At 38.5% G+C, this 27,648-nt stretch overlaps 1 protein-coding gene across 1 annotated transcript; it reads left to right on the forward strand.

The window, feature by feature from the left end:
- Positions 1 to 812: 812 nt before the first annotated feature.
- Positions 813 to 9,467, forward strand: trhra (thyrotropin-releasing hormone receptor a; the record flags this gene model as incomplete). The annotated part of the gene is made up of 2 exons (XM_079640782.1): positions 813 to 1,622; positions 5,916 to 9,467. 2 exons carry the CDS (start codon positions 813 to 815, stop codon positions 6,351 to 6,353), a joined length of 1,248 nt encoding a protein of 415 aa, XP_079496908.1. The 3' UTR covers positions 6,354 to 9,467.
- Between the last annotated feature and the right edge of the window lie 18,181 nt (positions 9,468 to 27,648).

Raw genomic sequence — 27,648 nt, forward strand, 5'->3', positions numbered from 1 at the left:
GTATAGGCTCTGTTCAAATCTGGGCTTACTGTTTAAATGTATATCAACTGTATATGTATATTTTAATTAATATGTAATTATATGTGTCACTAATGTGCAGTGATTTCCAATTAAACTGTATGCTGTTGTTTGCAAATCTAAATATGGACTGACTCTTTACTCCTCTTATGAAGCATCAGCTGTAAAAAAAGAAAAAAAGAATGCTTAATGACTAAATCTAGTCGTTGGCTTCCAGTAGGAGCCTGTCTGTGACCTCACTCTCTCTCTCTCTGTGTGTGTGTGTGTGTGTGTGTGTGTGTGTGTGTGTGTGTGTGTGTGTGTGTGTGTGTGTGTGTGTGCGTGTGCGCGTGTGTGTGTGTGTGTGTGTGTGCTTGTGCATGTGCGTGTGCGTGTGCGTGTGTGTGTTTGTGTGCGTGTGTGTGTGTGTGTGTGTGTGTGTGTGTGTGTGTGTGTGTGTGTGTGTGTGTGTGTGTGTGTGTGTGTGTGTGTGTGTGTGTGTATGAAACGCTGCAGGAAGCTCTTTCTCAGTCATGACTGTGTGAGCAGTGACACAGGAGCAGGGTGCGGAGCTGTCTGCAACACCACCTCTGTCTTCCCCCTCCCTTAAAACTTCAATCAGCAAGAGGCTCAAACTGCTTTTCAATGAATAGGAGTTCCATTTGATCATTTGCAATATCAAAATCTGTCTTCACTTGAGAAGAAAATACCATTTGCCTGGATTATATGTGGATGAAATGAAGTTTTTTGGAGGATTTATGCTTGTTGGACTTCCAGGGCCCTGCAGGTAATTACAATTTTTTGATTTCTCAATTATGGAAAACCTCACCATGGATAACATGACCATGGAGAATGACACGTTGGTGCATGACAATCAAACCACGCTGGGGGTTTGGACTGACTACACAAATGAATACAAAGTGGTCAGCGTGTTTCTGGTGTCCCTTATTTGCGGTATGGGGATTGTGGGGAATGTGATGGTGATCATGGTGGTGCTGACCACCAAACACATGCGGACCCCCACTAACTGTTACCTGGTGAGCCTGGCCGCGGCTGACCTGATGGTGCTGACGGCGGCCGGGCTGCCCAACATCACCGACGCCCTGCACGGACAGTGGGTGTACGGCTACGCAGGGTGCCTGGGCATCACTTATTTCCAGTACCTGGGAATAAATGCGTCCTCCTGCTCCATCACAGCCTTCACCGTGGAGCGCTACATCGCCATCTGTCACCCCATCAAAGCACAGTTCCTGTGCACTTTATCCAGGGCGAAGAAGATCATCATGGTGGTGTGGGCGCTCACCTCCGTCTACTGCGTAATGTGGCTCTTCCTCTCGGACACGGAGAAGTTGGTGTACGACAACGTGGTGCTTCTCAGCTGCGCCTACAAGGTGTCCAGGACTTACTACCTGCCCATTTACTTCACGGATTTCGCGGTGTTTTACGTGCTGCCCCTCATGCTGGCCACGGTTCTGTACGGACTCATCGCCCGGATACTTTTCCTCAACCCGCTGCCATCTGATCCAAAGAACAGCACCAAGAAGTGGAAGAAGGAGGCGAGTCAGGGCGGGAGAATGGTCAGCACCTGCTCCTCCAGCAGCACCACGGCCGCCTCGCGCAGACAGGTGGGACACTGTTTGTTCATAATCAGTGCGTTATCAATGATTGTCTTTGGAGCTGTGTGAGTAGGGAGAAAGGGGCCATCTGGACCACTAGAGTACATTTCCTCCAATCAAGAACTTGCTTGAGTGATAACATTTTTGTCTACTCATGAGTGGCTTTAGCCCTCACCTTAGCACCACATTTAGTATTATCTATTCTCAAAACAGAATGATTTACCAAATTATTGTAATCTGAAAAATATATATTTGTATTATTAACATTTTAGGAAAGTTACCATTGATTTGCATAGCGTCTAAAAACAATTTAGACATAGCCCACAAGTAAATCTGTGTCATAATAGAAATGTGTTTTTCGAGAAATAACTTTTATTGAAAAGTCTGTAAAAAAGTAATTGAACGTGCAAAACTATCAATATAAGAAAAAGAAGCATAATTGTGATGAAAAACTGATAAAACTCATGTCATTTCCAAATGATAATGACCACTAACCTGTCACAATACTCCAGGTGCTAGTACAATTTACTAAAAATATTCTACAAAAGTTACACAAGTAGTTTTATTCTCTCATTGTTTTGGTTCCATCGTACCCCTCCGACCTGAATGTAATAATATACTATAAGATTTAACAAAGCAGTAAAAACAGACAACAGCAAAAATACATTAATGTGTCAAAATATCAACGCAACTTTGAGATGGATTAATTTAACATTATACTTTGAGATAAGAGAGCAGGCAGAGAGCGATGGCCCCTTTCAAACTTGATGTTAATTTTAATCTCAACTACCCATCTGGTAGTTTTGTCACTGTCACTGCACGGTTGCATTGCTGTTGCAGGAATACAATCTGTCCAGGAACAAAAAGGGATTCCAACGCTCCACTCAAGAAGGTCTCATTTAATCATGATGACACTCACAAGCTGAAAACAATACCAGCTGAAAGTGGTAATGAGAATTGTTGTAACACCATTAAAGATTATTTTGTGTCATTGCGTACTATTATTAAAGCACATTAACATAAATCCTAATACATTTATTTTGGAAAAATACAATCGACACAACTGAATATGAAAATATATCACAAACTGGAGTATCTGTCAAAATGTCCAAAACAGAAGATCTTTAATGGACTTCATACAAATACATCAGTTCAAAAGATAAGTAAAAGTTATGAAGTATTATGTTGGTAAATGGCTGAACCAGCGGCTCGCAGCTAAGGATGCAAAGAACACCATCAGGGCTGAAAACGCTAACAGTGTTTACTGAGGAACAAGAGGGTGGGCCTTACGTTTATAAAGCTATTCAAGTCTTTCAACCACTAAAAGCACATTCAACACATACCGATTTAAACTGAAGGCTGCCATACAAGGTGCCAGTTGCTCATCATCTAATGTAATCGTCATTCCCACACACTGACACACAAATAGCTAGGCTTTTGAGAGCACATTCAGCTTCAATATCTTGCCCGATAAAGCTGGGACATGTAAACTGGTCGGGCCGGGGACTGAACCGCCGCCCTTCAGATTTGTTGACAGCCCACACATTATTAAGGGGTAACCATTGCGACAAGAAAGTATTATCGTTAATAGTTGATTCGTCCCACAGTCTTTTTTCACCCTGTGGGAACTCCATGCTCTGTTGGATTGCCTAATCAGTTAACTCCAACTCAAATAGGCTTTTGGCGTTTTCTCCACCAGCCAGGCTTGTTTTTAATCTCACATCCAGAAACACACACTCACATGTGTTTCTGTGGACACAATCCACCATATATCATCGTGAATTACCTAAAGGTCAAACAGTAATGAGAAATCACGATTAGGTATTTTGCTCACTGATGACACTGCAAGCGCCCCCATCCAATCCAATCATCCTCACTTGACTGCAGCCGAGACGACGCAACATAAATATGGAGAAGATTTATTAATGGGAAGTTTCACAATCAGTATTTACATCTGGTAATTATATTAACAAATCCAGGCTTTGTTAAGTTGTGCATACAGATCAGGCTTCCTAGTTGGGAATTAATTAACAGCATCTGAATAAATAAATAAATAGGGTTTAATTAGATCTACAATCGCATGGTTTTAAAGATTCCAAAGGGTTGTTACATTAATAATTCTCATTGTATCACTGTTGGTGCAACATAGTAGTTGGATACATCTCTATAAATCGTTACTATTATTTCCATCTAAAATGGCGTGTCCTCATTAATTTGTATGTTGTACAGTTGAATTGAAACTCTCTATGAATATGACAGCATATATGCCCATTGTTGGTTGGAAAAATAATTAAATGATAGACCTGGGAAAATAATACGAAGTAAACAAAACTCAGACTTTACAGAATTTTCAGTTTCATATTTATGATAAGCAACACTCCTCAGAGTAGATTTCAGGAAAAAAACACAGGAATTAACAAAAATGTAAGTACCAAATTTATAAGAAAAACAAATGTTTTTCTAAAACTCGACCATATTGTTAAATATTTCTGAACAACAGTGTCCTCATAAATTATATTTAAACAACACATTTAAGTTGCAATTGTGACAGCCTTTGTTTGAATACAAACACAATTCAATCAATCAATGTTTATTTATATAGCCCAATATCACAAATGTTACATTTGTCTCAGTGGACTTCAAAGTTTGTACAGAATATCAGTATGACAATACGACACCCTCTGTCCTTAGACCCTCACATCGTACAAGGAAAAACTTCCAGAGAAAACCCCACAGTTTAAAGGGGAACATGGGAGAAACCTCAGGGAGAGCATCTGAGGAGGTTATCCCTCTCCCAGGACGGACAGATGGGCAATAGATGCCGTGTGTAAATCTAAGAGATAATACATTTTACAGCATAGGTAGACCAAATGTTTGGAAATACATGTGTCTATAATAATAAGATGAATCCACGAGTATGTCAATAATCCTGTGGGAGCCATCAGGGAAGTAGTATGATGAGAGTCAGGCTGGACCACAGCAACAGGATTAGCCTCGACTCAGGATCCCGGCGTAGATATAGACACAAAAAAGAGATTTGGGGGAAGCTGGGTTATTCGGAACATCAGAGTACACAGGTACAAACAGTAAAACAGAAGTAAGGTGTCCCCGACAGTCCAAGCCTAGAGCAGCTAAACTAACGTGTCTACGTACAGCACTCCCTTAGGATAGGTTTAGGGAAAGGGGAAAGGGATAGCAAGTGAGAAGTACAGTAAGAAACAGAGGTGGAGAGGCACACGCAGGGAGAAAGGTCCCCACTGGAACCTTAATTGGAATTGGTGAGAGGTAAGGAGTAGGTCTGTGACTACGTTCCACACTCCCCGGCCGGAATGTGGATTATATTGTATCTGTTCTTCTTATTTATAACATACAGATTTGAGCTGATGTTGATATTGAATGCATTCCCCTGTGAGGACACTGCTGCTTTCTGCTTATTCCATGGTGTGTCCTTAAAAAAATAAGTTTAAAGGCTTCACATTGCAATGAATACAATTGAATAAAATGATCACAAAATGATCATACATTTTTTTACTACTGTTGCCCTAAAAATAAATACTCAGACCCAGCAAACTGAACATTCAGATCTTCTGATTATGTTTCTGTGGCAGTTAGTCGTCCCAAAATACATTCTCCCCTACAATATTTGAGAAGGAGCATGGCTGCACCTCAGTGGATAGAGTGCTGGTGAAAATGACTTTTTATTTTCTTGGGCTTCACAAGTTACAATCCATCAAGAATTATGTTCTGACAACACCTGTTGTCACTGATGCAGCTTATCACTACAGGTCCTAGAATTAATAGTTTTTTGCATCTTTTTCAGAAATACAACAGTATAGTAGTTTTTTTTTATCTCCTTTGAGAGGAGATTAAACATTTATGATCATACAGTATGCTGACAATTTCTGTTTCCAGGGTCCTCATTGTCAGACTTTGTTAAGGGCTTTCTTCTTTATTTGCATTCCAAATAGCAAAAAAACTAAAGGAGATGCTAAAATGTAAATCAAGAAAGTCAAACCTGAAAAACTAACCCTAACCCTACATTTGAGCCGTATGTTTTAAGGAGTAAAACACAATAGGGTAATAATCTGTAGAGAAATTTACATTAAACTTCTGACTTTGAAAAAATAAGGATATTTAGCTAAGGAACATCCTGGGAACGCAGATAAGCTGCATAGTCTACTTGGACTTTAAAAATGTTCTTGTATTCAATGTTTCTTGGGCTATTTTTTGTGCATGAAAGATTAGATTTCTGTGTTTTCCTGTTGTTGTACCCTTTTTTAACACATTATTTCATTTGATTAGGTGACAAAGATGCTGGCTGTGGTGGTGGTCCTCTTCGCCTTGCTTTGGATGCCCTACCGGACCCTAGTGGTTGTCAACTCCTTCCTGGACGACGCCTACCTGGACAACTGGTTCCTGCTCTTCTGCCGACTCTGCGTCTACCTGAACAGCGCCATCAACCCGGTCATCTACAACGCCATGTCCCAGAAGTTCCGAGCTGTTTTTAAGAAGTTGTGTCACTGTGGCCCACAACGTATGGAGAAACCAGCTGCTTACAGTGTGGCGCTAACCTACAGCGCCATCAAGGAATCGTCCAATGGGGAAAGTCCAGACAACTTCCCTTCAGGATTGGACGAAGTGACCACGCCGACGGATCAGTACTTACCCGGCGTTTTGCCAAGTAGCAAGAAGAAGCCGTTCCTAAAGCACTCCCTATCAGGGAGTAATGTCAAAGTCTGACTATAAACAAACGTTGCCCTTAAAGACAGTAGCAGATCTGCAGGAGGGATTTAGTTACCCATGGGACTTTTTAGAGAAGATTTAATTAAAAGTACCCCAACACAACCAATTTGATGTTTTTTCCCTTCCTTTTCTTTTTGGCCCAAAAATATAATAGGATGCTATTTGATGAGCCAAGTTCAGCATTTTATACAAAGCAGATACAGGTAGCTTTCACAAACCTTGCAAAGATACAATTGATTGGTACAAAAAACAGAAACCAAATTGGAGCATCCACTTCCCCGTCCCTCTTCGCACAAAGCAGAACCAGACTAATATGCCACACTTAATATTGGTAGTTTCCTGCTATATGATGCGGCTCAGTGATGTTTAAAAACATACTTATTTCAATATTTATCAAATAACTATTGTTGTTCTAACCAAGAATCATGCAAGCTTCAGACAAAATATATATTTAAATTATTAAAATGATCATAAATAGAAATAGAATATTCAATCCCCTCTAGTCCTATTAAATCCCCCTGTGCATAATGTTTACAGCCATGGTCTTCTCTTGGGTCAGTGTTGTTACAGTTTGTTGCCGATGTGTTTTAATGAGAGCCTTACTACTTGTTCCTACAGATCGGTCTACAGTAATTACTGGTTTGATGGCAAGTCCATGTACTCTGTAGAGTATCAGATTGTGATGCTTCAGATTTAAATGATTTCCCATCTTGCTGTTACAGTATCTTTTTCGTTTCAGTCTCTAAATCACATTAGCGCAGTCCTGTTTGGGACTGTCTTTTAACTGTTTTTTAATTAAATATCCAAAACTAAAGGGAGTTTTGTAAAACCATGCTGTACCAGGCAGTGGAAATGTGGCACAAGATGCCAAAGTAACACCTAGCTGCTTTCGCAGCCATGGATGCGGAGGGGTTCAGGGAACTTTATACGCGGGGAAGTCAAACTTTTTGGTCTTCATGGGCCGCATAGCAACTTCCAAAGAAATTAACCGGGGCCCGCCTCTAACGCTATATCCAGTTCTCTGAAATGAGGCTGTCAGTTGCTAAAATAATATCATTAGCAGTAACAAGTTATGTAAGTAGTTTGTTGGAAAGGTAGGGTTAGGGTTATCAGTTTTGGTCTCAGTGCATTCATTGGACAGACCGGTCCAATTGTGCTAGCTTGCTGTGTGCTGGCGGTTTGCGGGGTGGATATTTTTTATTAAAATAAATGAACTCCCAGTTTTCGAAAAGCATATTTTGTTGTTTTATCTGGAATTTCCAATGCTCCCTTTGGAATTGCCCCCCATTGACATGATGTCTTTTGTTCCCTCGGCCCAATTGTCCACATGCAAATAAACACAGGCGACAATAACCAACGTGTTTATTTGTGTTAAGTGGTAGAAGTAAATAAATAGATTTTGAAAATTAAACAGTATTGGAAGTGAGAATTGAGGGCTTTCCTCGTAATGTAGAGCTTTCTCCCTTGATTGAGGCATCAAATCTACTTTGTTTAAGAACATATCATGGTTTAAAATGGAACCTTTTGGCAGAAAGCCCTCAAGGCTAACTTCTCCCAGGTGGAGCCACTGATCTAATGGAACACAGGGTTGAGGGAACAGACACGTACAGCACTGGCACTAACATCAAGCTATCTGGTAGTGTTAACTGAAATCCTCCAAACAGTCGGCTGGGGTTTTCTTTCCTACACATGTTAAATATGTAAGATGTAATGAGTGGTTTTGGAGGCTTTAAAGTTGTTGCAGTCAATTTTCTGTTGAGTAATAAGTAAAGTAACGTCATTTAAATTAATAAAATGTACTGTAATGGGAAATGTTTCAAGGAACTTGGCCAAAAGTGCATAAGACTGCTTGAGGATAGCTTGTGTTTTTGTGTTAAGACTGGGTAGCATGTAAAAGTATGTTGTTAAGCAATCTAATTTATCAAAAGTATATCCAAGTTCCTAATGTTATAACATAGAACATTGCATATCACATGTGTGTTTATATCGCCAAGCCCTACGATGCAATCTAATTTGTTATTATGGATAACTCGTAGCAAAAGCCTTTGTTCAAGCTCCTCCTTTCAAGAAACTATGTCATTCACATCGTGAAATTTTAATCTCACTCGTAGAGAGAAAAAGCATGGGCATGGAATAAAATGACCTTTTAAAAAGTTAAATAAAGGCCAGCTATTACAGAAACTAATTTAAACCTGCTGTGTCAATCTAAGGCCGCAGGGACTTTGTCTTTACAGTGACACAACAAGCTTTACGATGCTTTGGACACTGTGAATAAGACCAATGAGGACTCTGAGCAGTCTCTGAAGGTTAGCAGCCAGTGTATAATGATGAGGAAGAAATGTGTAACCCTGACAGCGAGGCTGTTTGTCAAAGGGTCAGCAGGCAGTAATTCACTAATACTGGCACAGACTGCAGAGTGCAGCCATTTTCTGTGATGTATATGCTCAGCAAAAATCTCGGAGCAATGATGGAATGTGTAAATAGATCACGACAAAGTGCCATACTTAAGTTGGTGCAATCCACAGTATGTATGACCTATGTATACAAATGTGTTTGTTTGACCTATGTATACAAATTGAATAGCACTCAGAGGGAATGACAACTGTGTGAACTCAATGAAAATAACCTGTTCATTATGAGCAGTCAGCTTTTCTGTGTAAAGTTGCTGAAATGTAATTGTGCAGTTCAATGTAAAATGATTAAACATTTTATTTTCAATTGTGTGCCAGCAAGTGCATCTAAAAAAGAAAAAAAGCTTGTTTCTATCCATTTTTTTTTTTTTTCATTTCAAACAAATCAGTGGAAGCTAACAAGCTCCAAACTTGAAGATGTGAGAGATAAAAGCTTTGGAGTTTGTAGCGCAAATTACCTTTTATTCATGCACTTTTATTTATTTTCTTCCTTTGCCCTCAGTTAAAATGCATTCTGTTTATAATAAAATACCACAGTTGTAATGAAGATGTGTTGCATCGTGCGCAGTTTGCAACATGAACGCAATGCTTTTGTGAGGTGAACATGAAGATCTTACACCAGATGTATTTTCATCTGAGGCGAGGCTTTTTCCTTCTTGCTGTTTAATGTATTGTTTTGTATTTTGAATTGTTTTGTCTATAATAAACAGAGACTATCATTGCAGCATATCTGCTTCATGGTTGGTGCAATATTGCTACATTACACTGTCCTGTAAGATTAACCCTCTACCTTCACCTGTACTTATCTACTACCAGCAGTTATTAAGAAACTGCCCCATCCAAGCCGACCAGGAATCAGGCACAGATAGCTGTATGAGCTGTGGCCAAATGGAGGACATCAGTCAGAGGCACTGGTGGCTTCTTTCTGCAGTCATTCAGCAAGTGGTGGCCTGCTTTGACACAAATTCATCTCACTGAAGCTATCACAGGCCAACACTGTACTCTCAACACAAACAATGTGACACCCACACAATTTATTTGCTGTAGGTTATATCTGACTGGTGACACCTCGCCCTATTTGGTTAACTGATCAATGCTGATAGCACTAGAGTATATATTCCAATAATTACCCATGCGATGTTATAGAGCTGAAAAGAGCTTAATGTGCTGGGAGAGAATCTCCTTGGAACACAGAGGCACTCATTTGATGACGGATGTTACATTTCATCTGCTGTGTGCACTCCAGCAATACATTTTAAGGCCACCCCCAAACACACACAAAATAATGCTATTTATTACATAGGCATTAAAATACCCACAAACAACCACTGGGAACATATAAGTAACCATAGAAACAAAACTTAACTAGCTAATTTCCCTGCCAGGCTTGGCGCCCATCCTCACATTGAGCAAAGGAAACACTTTGCGTATCATGAATGCAGCTTAACCCCCCGACCCTGACCCTAACCCAAGAGAAGACATATTTTTGATATAACTATTTTAGAAAACGCTTGTCATTATTCGAAAAAGCTTGCTAACCATTAGTCATTTCTAGTTTTTGCCAGGCCAAACTGGTTCCTCTCCAAAGGCGCCAAATGACGTCACGTCCAGGCTTCCCATAACCCTAAGTCATGTAACAACTATTCTTTTTTAATTCAAAGGTTGATCCTTTTACTAACCTAGTAGTTTGGATGGATAAACCTAACAATGAGCCCTTCACAGCTTCAACCATGTGTTACCAAGTATTGGAATGTGTTGTAAAGCTACCAACGCACATCTTTTTTGCATCAAGGTATAAAGTTCTAACTAGCAGAAGGAAGTGGGGTTAGGTAAACTTTTAAAGTGATTGGCGAATCTTTCTTTCAGAATGTGATAATGCTGAATGGATGTATTTACTCTTTTACTGGCTGTAAACCAAGAAGAATCCGAGCCACACAACCTCAAGAAGTGGCTATCTAATCTCATTCTGGTCACAATGTGTTCGGTATTCAATTACACTTCACATTAACATGCAACATCCCTATCCAGAAAGAATAGATACAGATTTAATGTTAATGGCAGGTGTAAATGGGGAACAATTGCAATGCAATCAGGCTATATAAAACCAGCCAATCCAATAACTTTACCATTGATGATAGATTGTATGTTAAAGTTCACTTTCTATACTAAATTAACCAGGATGGTTGGCTCCTGATCTGACATTGGGACTAGCACAAAATATACAAATATTGTGGCTGTATTGTGGCTGTATATTGTGGCAAATATTGTGCCCTGGCTTTTAGAAATTAAACCTAAACCTTTCACGTCTTATTTTCTATTTCCATATTCATAGAGTTAAAGGTGATGCAAATAACCACTTTGCTGAGTTATGGCAAACAAAATGTTTTTCTAAATAATGCTACCATTAAGAAATAAATATTTCTCCTCAAGTAAAAGATGTGTCCTCAACCTCTTGTGTTTGACATTTAAAGGTCCAGCGAGGTTTTATACAGCACTCTGCTGGAAACATGATTGATCCATTTGAGAAAAAGCTGAGCAAGACTTTCCAGCGAGTAGAATATTGTGTGCAAAGGGAACACTTTTTATTGAGTGTTTTGTCCAAGGTCGCTGAAACGCAGGCTCTCCTTGTACTTCATTAAAAAGGATTAAGCTGTATTAAGCAACCAGAAACACAATTTTTGTTCTACAAATCTATCCAGTTATGCTGTGAAAAGTGGTTCTACCGATACAGACTTACTGGCCATTGAGAGCCAGTCTGATTTGGTAAAGAGTAAGAGATCCAAAGGGTAAAATTGAGAGACTGTGCAGAGTTGAAGTGGCACAGAGAATGAGGCGTCAGCATAAAAGCCTCAGCAGTGCCCAGCGTCTATGAACCTAATTTATTTTCCCGCTTCTGCCTTCCAGCTCTGTAACGTCTGGAGTGCTGTACATTTTTTATGCTCATTTTTTAAACCGGAAGGGAAACAATGTTCATGCCATCAGCAAAATGCCAGGGCATTTGCACAAGAAAAAGAATATTGCTGTGGTGATGAACATTTAGCACCAATCATTCACCCCCACAGTGAATCATGGTCTTTGATTCCTTCTCAACAGTTAGTTTGACAATTTATTCAGCCATTTCCCAAGGAAATACATTATGCCAGATGACATCATTAACATCTTTTGAAATCATTGTTTTACCATTGTTTTGGCTAGAAAGCAACACAGTTGACGAATGAAAGCAGTGATCTTGAAATGTACAGTCTAATTGCTAAGCTAGTCCTCTGTGCACACATACTTTACCTTTCACTTAACCTGTTGTTGATATTTAATTGTCCTTGGGGGCATTTGTCAACACAATCCACACAAACTAATGAATAAATGTTCCTTTGTTTATGTAGTTCCATACACAGGTGTTTTCTGTAAGAAAAATGCTCTTTAACAAGAATCCCTTGCTTACAAAAATAATGTATGCTTCAATTCACCTTGTCCTGCTCTAGCAAAAGCTATCATTGTTTAAGAATGAGCTATTGAGCTATTAAAGGTCTAAAGACAAAGGCAACAGGCAGTGTGATTGATCAGGGTTCAGAAAAGGTTGCTTGTTCATCATCTCACCTTCCTACCTGCAGTCTGTCCCTCAAAGCTTGTCACTGCCTTGCTCCAGGGTCAATATTTACAACAAATGGGCGAAATACGCTCATTATTCTTTGCTAAAACCTTTTGAAAGAATGGATCTGAGGTATACTTGCGGGTCACCAATATCAATGAGGAGCAGTACAACCCTAGAAATCAAATGTTGTTATTTATTACTGTGAGTTCAATCAGTACACAGCTCAATTTACATTGTATTGGCAGGGGTGAAAATGATGGAAGGTCATTGTATTGATCAGGAGAGAACATTATGTTTGTGTCCTGAGTCTGACGTAATTATTTCAGACATGTATTCTTTGCCAAGTAGACTAAATGTAATACATTCTAATAAAAGTAATATCCAATTAGGTTCAATTATTTCACACATTGTGCCTTTTAAAAGGACCAGATACAGAGCCAAAGTGAACTGGAGCTACAACTTATTGTTTTAAATGTAAATGATTACAAATTCCGTCTCAGAATGTGAGATGCTATGTTATTGAACCCGTACTCAGTAAATACAGTACGCTACTGTATGTCTATATATGGAAGGTGCAACATAATCTAATATCCTTGTTTATTCAATATTTCAATTTTGAGCTTACTCATGACTTAGATGTCATGAGGTTGTCAGCCAGTTCATACATGTCTGTAATTACAACACAAAGGGCAAAACAGTGTGATTACAGCAGAATAATAGTAAACAATTGTATTAGATGCCTTTAGATATCATGAATATGGTGGAAACTAGGATACAAAGATGTAAGTACACGAAGGGAAGTGTGCTCAACGAGAGCTTGCTGTGATCAATTGTAGCTAGCGGAACAGTGGCTAATATAGTTACAACCATATAGTTGCACGTTTCTGCCTAAACATTCCACTTAAAAAAGGTACAAAACTCTATTTTCAAAAATTCATAAATGGCATGACAGTGATCATGTTATGCTTTTATTTGTGTAACAGTTGTCATGTGATAATGTAGACAAGATTAGGAAAAAGGTGACTTAGCAAACCAGCTAGCTAGCAACTAGCAAAAGCTAGTTTTTCTTTGGAAAAATTATAAGCTGTTTGGCTAGTCCATAAATAAATTAGGATATGTGAAAATAAAATATTTGCTGTTTATTCAAGATGCTTTTCATTTGCAAAGTAGAAACAGAAGAAAACAATATATAATTGTTATACTTGTAGCAGAAGCATTAGTCTGTCAAAAAGATAACGCCAAAAGATAAAATGCTGGGTCACACATGACACATGCTTGTACTCACACCATAACGCAGAAGATTCAAAGACACAAGGTAGATCTACAACCACTATAACTTACACAGCAGACAATAATAGTGAGGTCAAGGAAGTCAAGGCTTTCTGAGTTCTCTCCAACACCAATATGTGCACCTGTGTCAGCATAAACCGGCTGATTGGGAGGGCGGGAAGCAACCTTGATTGTTGGTTGACCCTCTGTCCATAACCCTGCACATGCTTCCCTGATGAAGTCTGAGGATCATCTGGGACTTTAGAGGCATGACTTAGTAAAGTGTACCTTAAGTCGACAACAATTACATTTGAATATTTTTGCTTTTGCAATTGCTCAGTTGTTCAACTATATGATTTGTTTGATCAAATGTGTTTATCAATGCCCAGCAAAAAACAAATCCATCTCGTGAAAGAACGTTTCAAAATTACAATATAGAAACTATCAATCATCAATATTAATGCTGAATGAATTACAATAAATGACATATATCTACATCTCACCTTCAGTTAGGTCTACCTTTCTGGGTGATTTAAAGACATCTTTATGGACATTTTTTGCTTTAAACTTGTATTTACAGTTTTCAGATGTCAGGCAACTAAATAAGGCTAAATCTTTAAAACATAATACGTATAAATATAATAGAAGAAATAAGATACTTTTCTCATTTGAGTTTCTAGTTACAGTTGAGCTCCTGCAGAATTAGGTTGTGGTTGAACGTCACATCAATCAAGTCAATCTGCAAAACAGCTCTAAGACAAAAGCTGTACGCGCACTGATGGAGAACCAAGTGAGGCATGATAAATACTGGCTGAGGAGAGGAAAATAAACACCATGCAGGCTAATGTTTCCATCACCACAGCCAATCGAATTGCGCACAGAATTAGAAAGACTGTGGCATGAATGAGCCATGTAGTCACAGCTTGTTTCACAGGCGTCCCTGGAAATATCTCACAGGAGTGCAGCCTCTATGAAACATGTCAGTGGTGGATAAAAGCTGGAGGGGAGGAGGCTAAACAAACAATGTGTGTGAGGTGAGAATCAGATGAGCTTGTAAGGTAGACTTTGTAGAGAGAATTAGTGCATGAGTGTGATTTATGAAACACCCTTACACAAATCTGTGAAATGACCAATGAAATAAAGGCAATGTGGGTCCAAATATTTTGCTCCCAGACCATAAACTAAATAAAAGATGATGTGACAGTTACATAAATTCACAAATTCATAATTTATTAAGTAGTTTTTCTAAGTTAAGAGCATTCTGGCCTCTCCAGGTCATGTTCTTGCAGATTAATTTAATCTGTTGTCATCAGGGCGTAGATATGCTCTACCTGCTCTAAAGACAAATCGCTTTTCAAAATCATTCATCCCCTCTGCACTCAAACTTTAAAATTCTTGAAAGGCTTTTTAACTTGATTATTTATTGATGTATTATTGTGATGCTATGAACTATCGTGTAAATTGGAATGATCCACATCTCTGCTCCCGGGTGTATCTGTGTGTTTTCTTCCTGTATGTTCCTGCCTGTGTACATGACATAAGCTGCTCATGACCAATTTCCCCTTGTGGGATTAATTAAGTTGTTGATTGATTGATTGATTAGTGTAGCAGTGCCCCTTTAAAGGGGACATATCATGCAAAATGAAGTTTTTGATGTCTTTTATACATAAATATGTGTCCCCGCTGTGTCAGGGAACTCACAAAGTGTCAGAAAAGAAAACTCTCTCTCTTTTCATCCGTACCAAAATCTGTAAAAACGGGGATACAACAGGCTCTGATTCAGATTTGGGTCCGATATGGCGGAAATGACGTCTTATCGGAAATGTGGACCCACGGCACTATCAGAAACAATGCCTGGCGTGTTTTGGACGTAATATGGTCTTTGTTTACATTAGCAAGCATCGCTAACACTCAGAACTAACCTGTAGCCTACTGGAGAGAGTATGTGTAAAAAAGCAGGAAATAAAAAAAGGAACTAACCTTGTGGTATACCAGCAAGAGAGAAAGCCTTTGAGCGCCATAATGTTTCAGAAATAATCCTTGATGTGGTTTGGAACATGATATGGCGTTTAATCATGGCAGAAATAACCTGTAGCATGCCAGTAATTCTGAGCGGGCATTAGCTCCCCCTCCTCTTTTTTTTTTTTAGCTAAGGACCCAAAACAGGCCTGAAATAGAGGGATATGAGAGATATCTAAAATGCATGATCTGCTTGGTATTTTGAGCAAAACACATCATAGACATGTTTTTTATATATTTCTATATATCTGAGACCCATAATATATGCCTACAAATAGAAAAATTACAATTTGGTTAATCAATGTACTCCTTTTTTATACTAAATTTTGCAGTAATAGGTTGTGCAAAAGCTCGGACATAACTCAGTTATTTTCAATCCAAAGTTCATAAGAACATCTACCTTTTGTTGCCTTTTAGTTGTATAATTAATTACTATTTACGCTGTATCAATGCTACTGTTTTCCCATTTATGTGGGTTAATGTATTAAAAGTAAAAAGTCAAACTTTCTTTTACAGTATGTTCTCTAGTAGGTTAGAAAGCTCAAGTACAAGAGAAAAACAAATGGGCTTTAACCATAAGCAGGGTAATTGTCAACTATCTAATTCAAAGGGCTATAAAACATTATTACACGGCTTAGTTGAATACTAGATCCGATTAATCAATTTGGACATTCCCGAGGTCTGTTTTGCTAACAGACGGCTTTTTAGGAGAACAGACCATTGATAAGGCAAATCCAGGGACTTTGTTTAGTCATATAAATCGTCAGAAAGAAGGCTTGACGAGTTAACATCAGCTGTGGACAACAAACATACATGTTTGCATGGAATACTTTTTGAATATACATTTCTATATTTGTGAAGAGCACAGAATGCTGGATTCATAATGGCTAAACTTTCCCCAGTAACACACAAATAAACCACAAGACAAGAGATGTTAATTAAGACTCTAAAAGACAAAGGGCTGGAAATCAAGACAAACAGGAAGTAAATCTGGCAGTATTAGATTAATGGAAAAGAAAATGTGAACAGACGTTTCTGTAACCTGCTGTTGCCTGATCAACCTTACGGTGTTCGTTTTTATTAATGACAACCTCGCTGCACATTTTCCCCTACATGTACAATATTAATCAAGAGAATATTTTTAAAACAGCAACAACAGACCTGAGTCTTTGTCTGCTGTCCTGTTGTCAGTATGTAACAGAAACCCAAACCCTAAGCAGTATAATAATAATTGACGTTAAACAGCAGCCACAACAGACACTTAAATCTATCTCTTCTGTGCTGTTTTCAGTGTTTTCTGCTGCAGGGGCTACTGCACAACAAGGGCCTCTGTGTTTCCCCAGCTGGTGGTGCTCTGCATTCTGTTCGTCACATGTGAAAAGTGTCATATGGATGAGTATTGAGCTGCAGGTCATTTAGCTCCTATCCGTGACGATGCTCTTAGGTTGAACAGTTCAAACACCATCGACCTGTTCCTTATGAACATAATGATTTGTGGGTATTTGCTTGTCGCTGATGCTGGCAGTGTGTATGCTGACACAATCAGTGATTCTGAATGGAACAGTTCCATTAATCTGTAGATATAAAGATTAATTGTAAACAAGCAATGAATCAATGGCAGAGGAAATATTCAGATCCTTGTAATCAAGCAAAATTACTAATACCGCACTGTGAAAATACTTTTTAAATCCTGCATTGAAGATTCTACCTTAGCAAACAAATTGTTATTACTGTTAAATCACTTGGGTACGATAAAATGTATTCTATCAGGGTTTTTCTTTATAATGGTTTTGGATTCTTATTACACTTGCATTAATATGTATTTTGTAATTTATCGCTGTAGATATTTAAGGCATATTATGTTCTACAAGTAAGCTTTTCATAAGCTCAGTTTTGTGACAATTCATTTTCTAGCTGATCCAGAATGGTTTATAAATATTGTATTAACCTTATTATGCAGGAGGATAGATCATCATTAAGTTTTCTACAAACATTCAATCCAAACACATCTGGAGATTCATGTTTTTTACTAGACGCGGATAAAGTGGATACAAAACTGTAACCTGAAAATAAATGAAAGCTGGTAGATTTTAAAAAGTACAGAGGTATAAAGTTGCATGGAATTAAAAAAAAAACACAAGTAAAGCAAATGCTGTGTCTCCAATCAATATTAATATCACTCAACAAGAGAACGGGCACTATAATAAGCATACAAGCGTCATCAAGACGATATGTCATTCCAATATTTGAACATGTGCTGAATAAGTATTTTGCTTCCAGACAAAACATAGATAAGAAACACAAAAATCAAACAGCTGTAACAGCTGTAACAGAAGAGATATGTGTACATGTGCTATTGATTTGATGGGAGCAGTGCCAGGTGTGTGTGCACAGCACAGAACGTTTCATACACAGCTCACATTCCCGTCATATTGCTGACAGGGTGAGCGGCTATAGGAACCCTGCTCACATTGACCCTGCCTTTCTCCTTTTTGACAGGTGAAGAAAGTGTTGCTAAGCAGCTTAATCTGTTTTACGCCTCAAATTTCAGGGATATAAATTACCCTTTTTGAACTCTAAATTATATCCTTGAGGGTATATTCAAGCAGTGTTTTTGAATATGGCTAATAACTATTGATGGATGGCATGGCTTGGTGACTACTTGTTGCTAAAAAGTTGGTTCTTTAAGAACTTTGCAACAGTTCAACATGTTAATTGATAAATGACAGATGACCCTCAGGCCTTTTTACAGAAGATAAAGCCAAATATCTTCTCCAGAAACCCTCTCTAGATAAATCTTTCATCTTTTTCAATCAGCAGTGTAAACAGTTGTACAGTATACACACACAATATTAGATTTGTTTGTGTTTTAATGAACAATTGATCTTAAAAATACCCATCTAAAAAAACTAGTTCAAAACACGATGGACTTTTCACTTCTTCACCTTAAAATTACAAAAAGTCAATAGTTGTAGGCAACTTTGTTACAATTGCCCTAGTTTTGCTGGAACGTACCTTTTGGATGCCACAGGGCGACTGTGGCTGTGAGGGAGTGTGGTCGTCTTTCAACCAGAAGGTTGTGGGTTCGATCCCAGCCCATGCAGTCAACATGTCGATGTATCCTTGGGCAAGATACTTAACCCTGAGTTGCTCCCGATGGCATGGCCAACGGTGTGTGAATGTGTGTGAATGTTAGGTCCTAGAGTAAGGTACACTGCTCTGTATGAATGGGTGAATGACATATAGTATGTAAAGCGCTTTGAGGGGTCTTAAAGACTGGATAAAGCGCTATATAAGTACAGTCCATTTACCATTTACTTTGGTGGATAAAACACGACAAGAAAACCCTCTAAAGGAGCTCTTCCGGTTGAGAAAACTTGATAAAGTACCTTCCTAAGGTTCCATTTCAATGGAGAAAACATGACAGATACCTTTCTAAAGTACAATCTAAGTTGCCTTTCCAGTGGAGAAAACCCAATGCAGTTTAGGCTGCCCTTCATGCAAAAAAAGAGATGACTTCTACGTACCTCTATGGAGAAACTTTTGTCTTTCATGGCAGAAGTTTACTGCTACAGAAACTGTTGTGTCCCGTCAAAAGTGTTAAGTTCAGTCATGTTTCATGTTTTTGTTGAATCATTTTCTGTCTTGTCTCCCACTTCCTATCCTGGTGTGTGTCTCCCGCCCTCATCAGCGTCAGCCCCGCCTCTGATTGTTTCCACCTGTGCCCAGTTACCTTTTGTTTATAGTCCCCAGCTTCCCTTTGTTCTTTGTCAGTTTGTCTTGTCCTGTCCCCATGCCAGTACTCTGCCCACCAGCGGATTATTTTCCTCACGTAGTGAGCTATTTTCGTTGTGCCTTATTGGAGCTTTTTTCACCTCGCTGAGAGTGTCGTTTTTCTTTTGTATACCTTTTGAAAATAAAGTATATTTCTTATACTTTACCTCTGTCTCCCGTGTCGTGCATTTGAGTCCTTTTCCTTGTTTATCCAAGTTTGTGACAGAAACACTTTGAATATTAATCACATAAATAAAATAAATGTATTTCCAAGGCTCACAGAAGAGCAGGTTTCTCACAAAATTGCTGAGTTGATAGACAAAGAGAAAGACAGAAGAAAGTTAGGATGGAACGACATCTTTCATTAAGAGGCCAATAATAGAAGAGAATAATCTTGGTCAGATCTCAGTCTCCCTCTATTGAATTGAAGGCAATATACCGGGTTCAATAAACACTTGTTCATGCTGACATAACAATATCCAAGGACAAAGAGAAAAAAGCTTTAAAATGCCCAAGAGTGCATTTTAAGCACTCAGCCTAAACTCAGGCTATTTGGCCACTCTGAAGCGTGCATTTTTGCTTTATTGGGGGGGTCTGGGGGGGTCCGAAAACCAGTCAGTATCTGGTGTGAGGGTTAGGGTTAGGGTAATGTTGTGAATCGAGTGGCCTGTGTTCGTCGTCCATAACATACGCCTGCCCATACCATAACCCCACCACCACCATGGGCCACTCGATTCACAACGTTACCCAAACCCTAACCCTAACCCTAACCCTCACACCAGATACTGACTGGTTTTCGGACCCCCCCAGACCCCCTCAATAAAGCAAAAATGCACATTTCAGAGTGGCCTTTTATTGTGGCCAGCCTAAGGCACACCTGTGCAATAATCATGCTGTCTAATCAGCATCTTGATATGCCACACCTGTGAGGTGGGATGGATTATCTCGGCAAAGGAGAAGTGCTCACTATCACAGATTTTTTCAGATTTGTGAACAATATTTGAGAGAAATAGTTATTTTGTGTATATAGAAAATGTTTTAGATCTTTGAGTTCATCTCATAAAAAATGGGAGCAAAAACAAAAGTGTTGCATTTATATTTTTGTTCAGTGTAACTCTTAAATAAAAGGGCTAGGACTGGGTATCCATATCAGTAAGACAACTTATTAATCAAATACACACATGTCTGGACTCCCAGTCTTTAATTTAAGAATATATGTCAAGCCACATTATGTTGTTGTATACTTTAAATGAAAGATTTTCCTTTAAAAAACATTAAAAGTGTAAGTATTATAATATTCCTGACTTAGATAAGATTCTATCTTAAGGAGTTAATTATCAGAAAAAATGTTTTGATGCTAAAGACCAAAAACCAGCCCTACAGAGTAAACTTTACATATCTACACATCAGTTAAGCACTTTGTTTTATGGAAAAAAAAAAAAATAGTTGAATATGGCCTGCGGGTCATGGACTTTTGAGTTTAGTATTTTTAAATTGTGTCTAAATGGTAACCCTTGATTCCGAAACTTTTGAAGGTATCACTTTACAATAAGACTATACATTATAAAGGATTCATAATTAGGTTATTAATTGTAAACACTTTATTAATCATTAAAGGCCCAGTGAAGTGTGCACCTGTGCATGATCTGTTATGCTAATACGTATAGTAATGACCAAAATTGTCCATTGGAACCCATATCAAAAAATGTTGGAATAGCAACAAATTTGACGAGTTTTGAATTTTCCGGGGAAATCTGCAGTCGACCTTCGCCTTCGTGGGCGTGGCTTGCGATCTACTGCGTGACGTCACGAGATGGACGCCGCCGCACTGTTTACATTCACCACCGTTCGTTTTTTCTCTTTTTCAAAGTCGAATTTCTCAACGTTTTTGAGCTAGTATTTTCCTGGAAAGTGTGTCGGAGTCGACTGGAAGTGATTGCCAATCGAGAAAACCTGACAATGGAGGCGACAGTGAAGAAAGAGGGATGAAAAACACAGGGGAAACGATGCATTGCCGCTGGCTGTAGTAATGTCAAGTCTGCCGAAGTGGCGATGTTTCTGTTCCCAAAAGATGAAGGTGAGCCTGGCTGGTGTCATTGTTTCGTAGATTATTTGATTGATCATGATAAATAAAGGCCAGTGGTCGATTCGAGAGAGAGAGAAAGAGAGACTGACAGAGTTACAGGGTTGTTGTTAGCATCTGGTGCTAGCTCGGAGCTAACGGAGATTAGCTGTTTCAACAATAAGGAGAGGGAGAGTGCTCTCCTGTGGGACTGAGAGAGATAACGTCAGCTCAGGGAGGTAAACTGTAGCCTAAGTTATCTCAGTGGGTTTGGTCATCTATGTAAACAAATATTTCCATCTATGTAATATTAGTTGTATAAAATAGGTTAAGAAATCCTTCCAATGTTTTTTGATTATTGAAATATATGTTTCATATGAGTGTTGAGAGCTGTATCCATAAATCTCTTAATGTTGCCCTCAAAGTGCATCAGATTGATCACTTTCCTCATCTATCCTGTCCGAAAAGCTGTCCAAACAAATCATTTCTCTCACACTAGTATCACTTTCCAGAGTCTCCGCCATGTTTACAATCGCAACTGGGTACATCTTGTGACGTCACAGCCACTATCGTCTGCAACTTCCGTTAGGCTCAGACGGCAAAATTAATAATTCATTAATTATGAATTATTAAAAATTATTTTAGCCATGAACAGGCACAATGATATGTAAGGAATGAAACTGCCATTTCATTTTGGTGCAAAAACATGCACTTCACTGGGCCTTTAAGTACCATTTATAAACCAGTTCTAACATAGGGGGGCTGCGATAATAAAAGGGGGTTAGGATACTTAACGCTAACCTGGGTTCCCCAGTACGAGCCCTTAGGACAAGTCACGCAGAAAAGAATAAAAGGATGGACAGGGACGCGGCCTCAAGTTCAAATGCTTACAAAAGTTTATTATATAAATAATCAGGTAAAAGTTCAGTATTATAAAGTACCGATTAAAACTTATCCAGCTTTCCCAGTCGACACACCTAAGTCCCACAATTTGAAGGCTGGCTCTGATAAGGAGAGAATAACTAGAAGAATTACAATATCACACATAGGGGAGAGTGGGGTAAGTTGAGCCATTTTTTAGTTATGCTGTCCTCTAAGCAAGGAGAAATTACACATAGTAAAAATGAAAACACACACCTATAATTCAGGATGTCTCCTATCAATGGCAATGATAATAATTAATATTTGATCAAGGGCAGTGAAAATATTACTTCTTTTAAAAAAATTTTTTATTGTGGCTCAACTCGCACCGGGTTAGGGGTAAATTGATCCAGGTCAGGGGGTCAATTGAACCACTGTTCAAACCTGGGCATACCTGTTCAAACCTGGGCATACAACAAATCTTAAAGGTAACTATAACAAATAAATAACAAACCAAATACAAGCTTAGTTTTTCAAATATAAATTTCGATTGAATTATTTGATTTTTTTTTAACATGTTAAAAGGAAAAGTAATCATACAAATGGTGATACAATTTCACACATATTGCCAATCAAACACAGGGTAAATTCAACTTTAAAGTAGCCCACAATGAGCTCTTATTGACAACTTGGCCTACTTTCATTAATTTCTCCATTGAAAAAGTGGCTCAACTTACCCCAAGGCCCATGGTTCACTTTACCCCATAGCCACCATTTTAGAAAAAAATAGCCTAGCATTAAAATTCAGAGTCATCTTTAGCTTTATGATTCACATGGTTTAATATGCTGCCAACACATACAATATATGTGTTTAGACCTGGATACTTTTTTTTTTGACATGACAGCAGATATAGCTGACATCTAGAAAATGTACTTTGACAAGCAAAAAACGCTTTTTTGTAAAAAGGTTTACTTACCAGACCACAATGAGTATCTTTCTTTCACAGGCAATGATAAATGGGTGGAGCTTGCATAATTTCTGGTCACTTTATTACAACTATAAGGCGTTGCCTGGTTACAGGGGGTGGTTCAATTTACCCACTGGCTCAACTTACCCCCTTCTACCCTATAGTGATAGTTAAATATTTAAAAAATGATTATTCTGGCCAACTGCTGAGGGTTTCCCCAAAACCACAATATCACCACGTGTAGCTGTATTCAATCAACACTCACTGCAAATCACCCATATCTGCATGCAAAGAGTGCCCAGCAAACCACATGCTCCACTCCACAGTATGGCCAGGATCGTCACTGAAGAAGTATAAGCACAGAGACAGTAAACTTGTGGGACAGGGTGGGTCGTTACAAGGAGGGTGCTGTAGCTTTAAAGATTCAAATCACTAGTTTGTACACAATACAACAAACTAGTCAATAAGCAAAACATAGAAGGCAGGCAAATCAATACTTTGGGCAACAAATAGCCTGTAGGCATGGTAAAAAATACAGCTAAAGCCTAAGATCAAGAAAAGGAAAGGCAAACGGTAGCAAACTAATCCTAAAATAAATGGAGAAAGGAGATTAGAAATTGTATTAAGACTTGTATGAATGTCCTTCAATGTACATACAATTAATCTCCTACCTTTGATGCAAACGCATCCACTATCAACTCACTGGACACCTCCGCAACGCTGATTCTCTACACCAGGGGTGGGGAACCTCTGGCCCCCGGGCTGTATACGGCCCGCGAGACAATTTGATACGGTCCTCGAGGTAATTTATAAACACACGCAAAAAAGACAATAAATTAAGAAATATAGACCGCAAAATAATTAAACAAGCGAGTGCCTGTTTTTCCTGGCCACGGTCAGGGTCCTTGAACACAACACGATCCTAACGTGTCATCACGTGGTATATGTCTCGTCTGACAGGGGTGCAGTTCTGACGGAGAGCACCAGAACGCCGCTCCGGCACTTCAGATAAGGAGCTTTACATGCCGCAGTTTTTGCGTGGCTGTGTCTTTAGTTGAAAGCCCAGTGGCGATCTGTTCATCTGTCATACTGATCATACAGTAGATAACTTTGTTATTATTAGCATCTGGTTAGCTAGCTATGCTAACGAATATAAGAAGCTTTTTCTACAACCAGTGAGGTAGAGGCACATATTTATTTGATCATTATAGTTATAAACAAATAAGAGAATAAAGTAAACAGGTATAAAATACTATGGCAGTAAAAAAAAAAGTTGTTACAGAATACAGTTTAAAAGGGGAGTGATTTGTAAAATATCCATAAAGATGGACGAGTCATGGTGAGATATCTGGATTAAGAGGTTGCTTTTTCTTTGCACAGCATGAAAGAAAGGCCAAATGAATGGGCTGTGATTTTTAGTATTTTTAAGCAGAGGTCAATAATTTGTACGGCCCTCGGAGGATGTTGAACAAATTGAAATGGCCCTTGAGAGGAAAAAGGTTCCCCACCCCTGCTCTACACAGTCTCTGCTGGGGCTGTCAAGAAGCCTGGCGTTTACAGGCCACATGTTAATAATTTAGTGGTACACTGAATGTTACAAGTCCTAACAGCAGCTTCACATACCTCGTATAGTAGGGTGACCAGGCGTCCCCGTTTTCCGGGGACAGTCCCCGTTTGTATTAGCCTGTCCCCGGTTGAAACTGTCCCCGGAAATGTCCCCGTTTTTTAATATACGTTAAAAACACATAGCAAGGTAAAACAAAACATTTTATGTCAGGAAACACTGGGTAAACAGACTGTGGTCAACAGCCCCCACTTCGGAAAACACAGTCAAGCCAGCCCACACGTTGTATTGCGGTGCGCGAATATCCTATGCATTACGGTAGAGGCCTGTAAAAACTGCCTTCAAAATAAAAGCGTTTACTCGGTCAATAACAAATATACCTAAAAAAACACACCAGGGTCATTCCAAGCATTCGGTGCCATTTCAGCTAGGGTATTCAAAAATAAAAAACCTAATTTTCCATGTTTTTTTTTAAATGTAATCTGACTGATGGCTTGTTAAAGTATAAGAAAAATATTTTGGTCAAGCTCAGGATATTATGCTTACATTTTTTTTTTTTACCATCCCCAGTTACTGTGTGTGCACCCTGTTACTGTGAAAAATAGTAACAGGGTGGACATTTTATGCTAAACTTGGCTATTGCTACATGTGTGATGATAATCAAGCTAGCACTTGGTGACAACAGAAACATATATTTGATAGATATATTCACCATATTTTCTAAATGTAAAACAAATGATCAGTTGCACTAAAAATGAGCACAACAGGGTGGACATTTTATGCTTTAGTTTACCGCAATAGTTAGGTTCTTTAAAACATTAGAAAAACGTTGAAGGAAGAACGCATTCACTCTGCTTCTTGAAGATTATTTCCCACTCAAAATGTATCCTTCTTCTTCTTGAGTCATACAAATAGTAGAATAGTAAAGGGGCGTGTCCAGAGGGATTAAAATCAGAGTAACAGGGGGGACATTCAAACAGGGGACACACACTTTATTTTCAATACAAATGAATTAATAACAACAATTTCAATTTGGTGAGGAATATTAGCAAAAGGGTCATACAACAACACTCACAAAAATGTAGAATTTTGTTTGTATTTCTTTGATTTCTTTTTGTATATCTGTTACAGACGTTGAGCAAACATGATTGGGGACACAGCAATTTGGCCTACTTGTGCTAAAATCAGAGTAATTATTTAGAATTTTTAATATCCTGGCTAAATAACATTGTTGTTTTATGGTAGAGGGTATAAACATTTAAAACCAAGCTTTTAAAAAATAAGCATTAGACCTTTTTAAATACAAAATATATGATATAATGTGGTGGGGACCTAAATGGCACCGAATGCTAGGAATGACCCACCAAACATATTCATATATACTGGAGCTTAAATTAAGAAATATGTACTATATAATGTGATCGATAATAAATTAAAACAAACTACGTATAACTACCAAATTATAACTGAGTGAATGTAAAATGTAAGGATACAGTTATGAAGACATATCTAACATTTCCACTGGGTGACTCATTTCAATTGATGTTGACACCATCTCTCAGCACTCCTAAAATAACATTACTTTCTGAAGAACAATTAAAAATGTATGCTGTTTAAAATCTCAAATTAGATCTATTGTACATCTATATTTTGATTATTATTTAATGGAAACTGTCCATAATCAAAGAGTCATTCGAAGTCAATCAAATACTTATTTCACTTCAGGGTGATAGCAGGAGACCCCATCTAGTCCATCAGAGAAAATCAGGAAATTCTGATGTAGAGTTTCAAAATAAAATACTTTTGAAATCTCATATATGGGCTATCGTCCTTCTGTTTTTATACAAGAATAAATAAAAAACTGTCAAATTATCAAAGACTTATTTCACGCCAAGGTGATAGCAGAACACCCCATATAGTCACTCAGAGAGAATCAGGACAATCTGATATACAGTTTCAAAATAAAAGACCTTTGAAGTCTCATATATGAGCTAGTCCTTCTGTTTGTATCCAACAGTTAAAATGTACGAATTACATTGAACCAGAATTGTCCCCCTTTTTTCTTTAACAGTGAAGAAAATTGGTTATGTTAATGATATATTGACGGCAAAACTCAAAATGTCCCCGGTTTTAATTTTGAAAATCTGGTCACCTTATCGTATAGGGGGAATACACGCCTATCAGCCAGACAACGATGACGGGAACAAGAACACTCGTAATAGTCACAGCTGACTTGGGTGAGGTGTCAGTGGGCATTTAAAGTGTAGTGGGAGATGCTGAATTACGTACAGCTGTGGCATTTTCATTATATGGAAGGGCCAGCTGACTAAAGAAGGGGGGGGGGGGGGGGGTGTGTCTTAAAGGGGCAGTGGCGGCCCAGCCACGTGAAAAAATGATCTTACAGCTAATCTACACAAGCTCCACCCATTTCTCATTGCCTGTGAAAGGGAGATACTCATTATGGTATGGTAAGTAAACATTTTTACAAAAAAACGTTTTTTGCTTGTCAAAGTAAATGTTCTAGATGTCAGCTATAACGGCTGTGATGTCAAAAAAAAGTATCCATGTTTAAACACATATTGTATATGTTGATGTGTTGGCAGCCTATTAAACCATGTGAATCATTAAGCTAAAGATGACTCTGAATTTTAATGCTAGACTATTTTTTCTAAAATGGTGGCTATGGGGTAAAGCAGGCTGTCCGCGGGGTCTTAAAAAGTATTAAAAGTTGATAAATCAATTTAGCGAAAATTAAGGCTATTAAAAAGTATTAAA

Source organism: Notothenia rossii (assembly GCF_949606895.1).
Source record: "Notothenia rossii genome assembly, chromosome: 7".
Classification (NCBI taxonomy): Eukaryota; Metazoa; Chordata; class Actinopteri; order Perciformes; family Nototheniidae; genus Notothenia; species Notothenia rossii.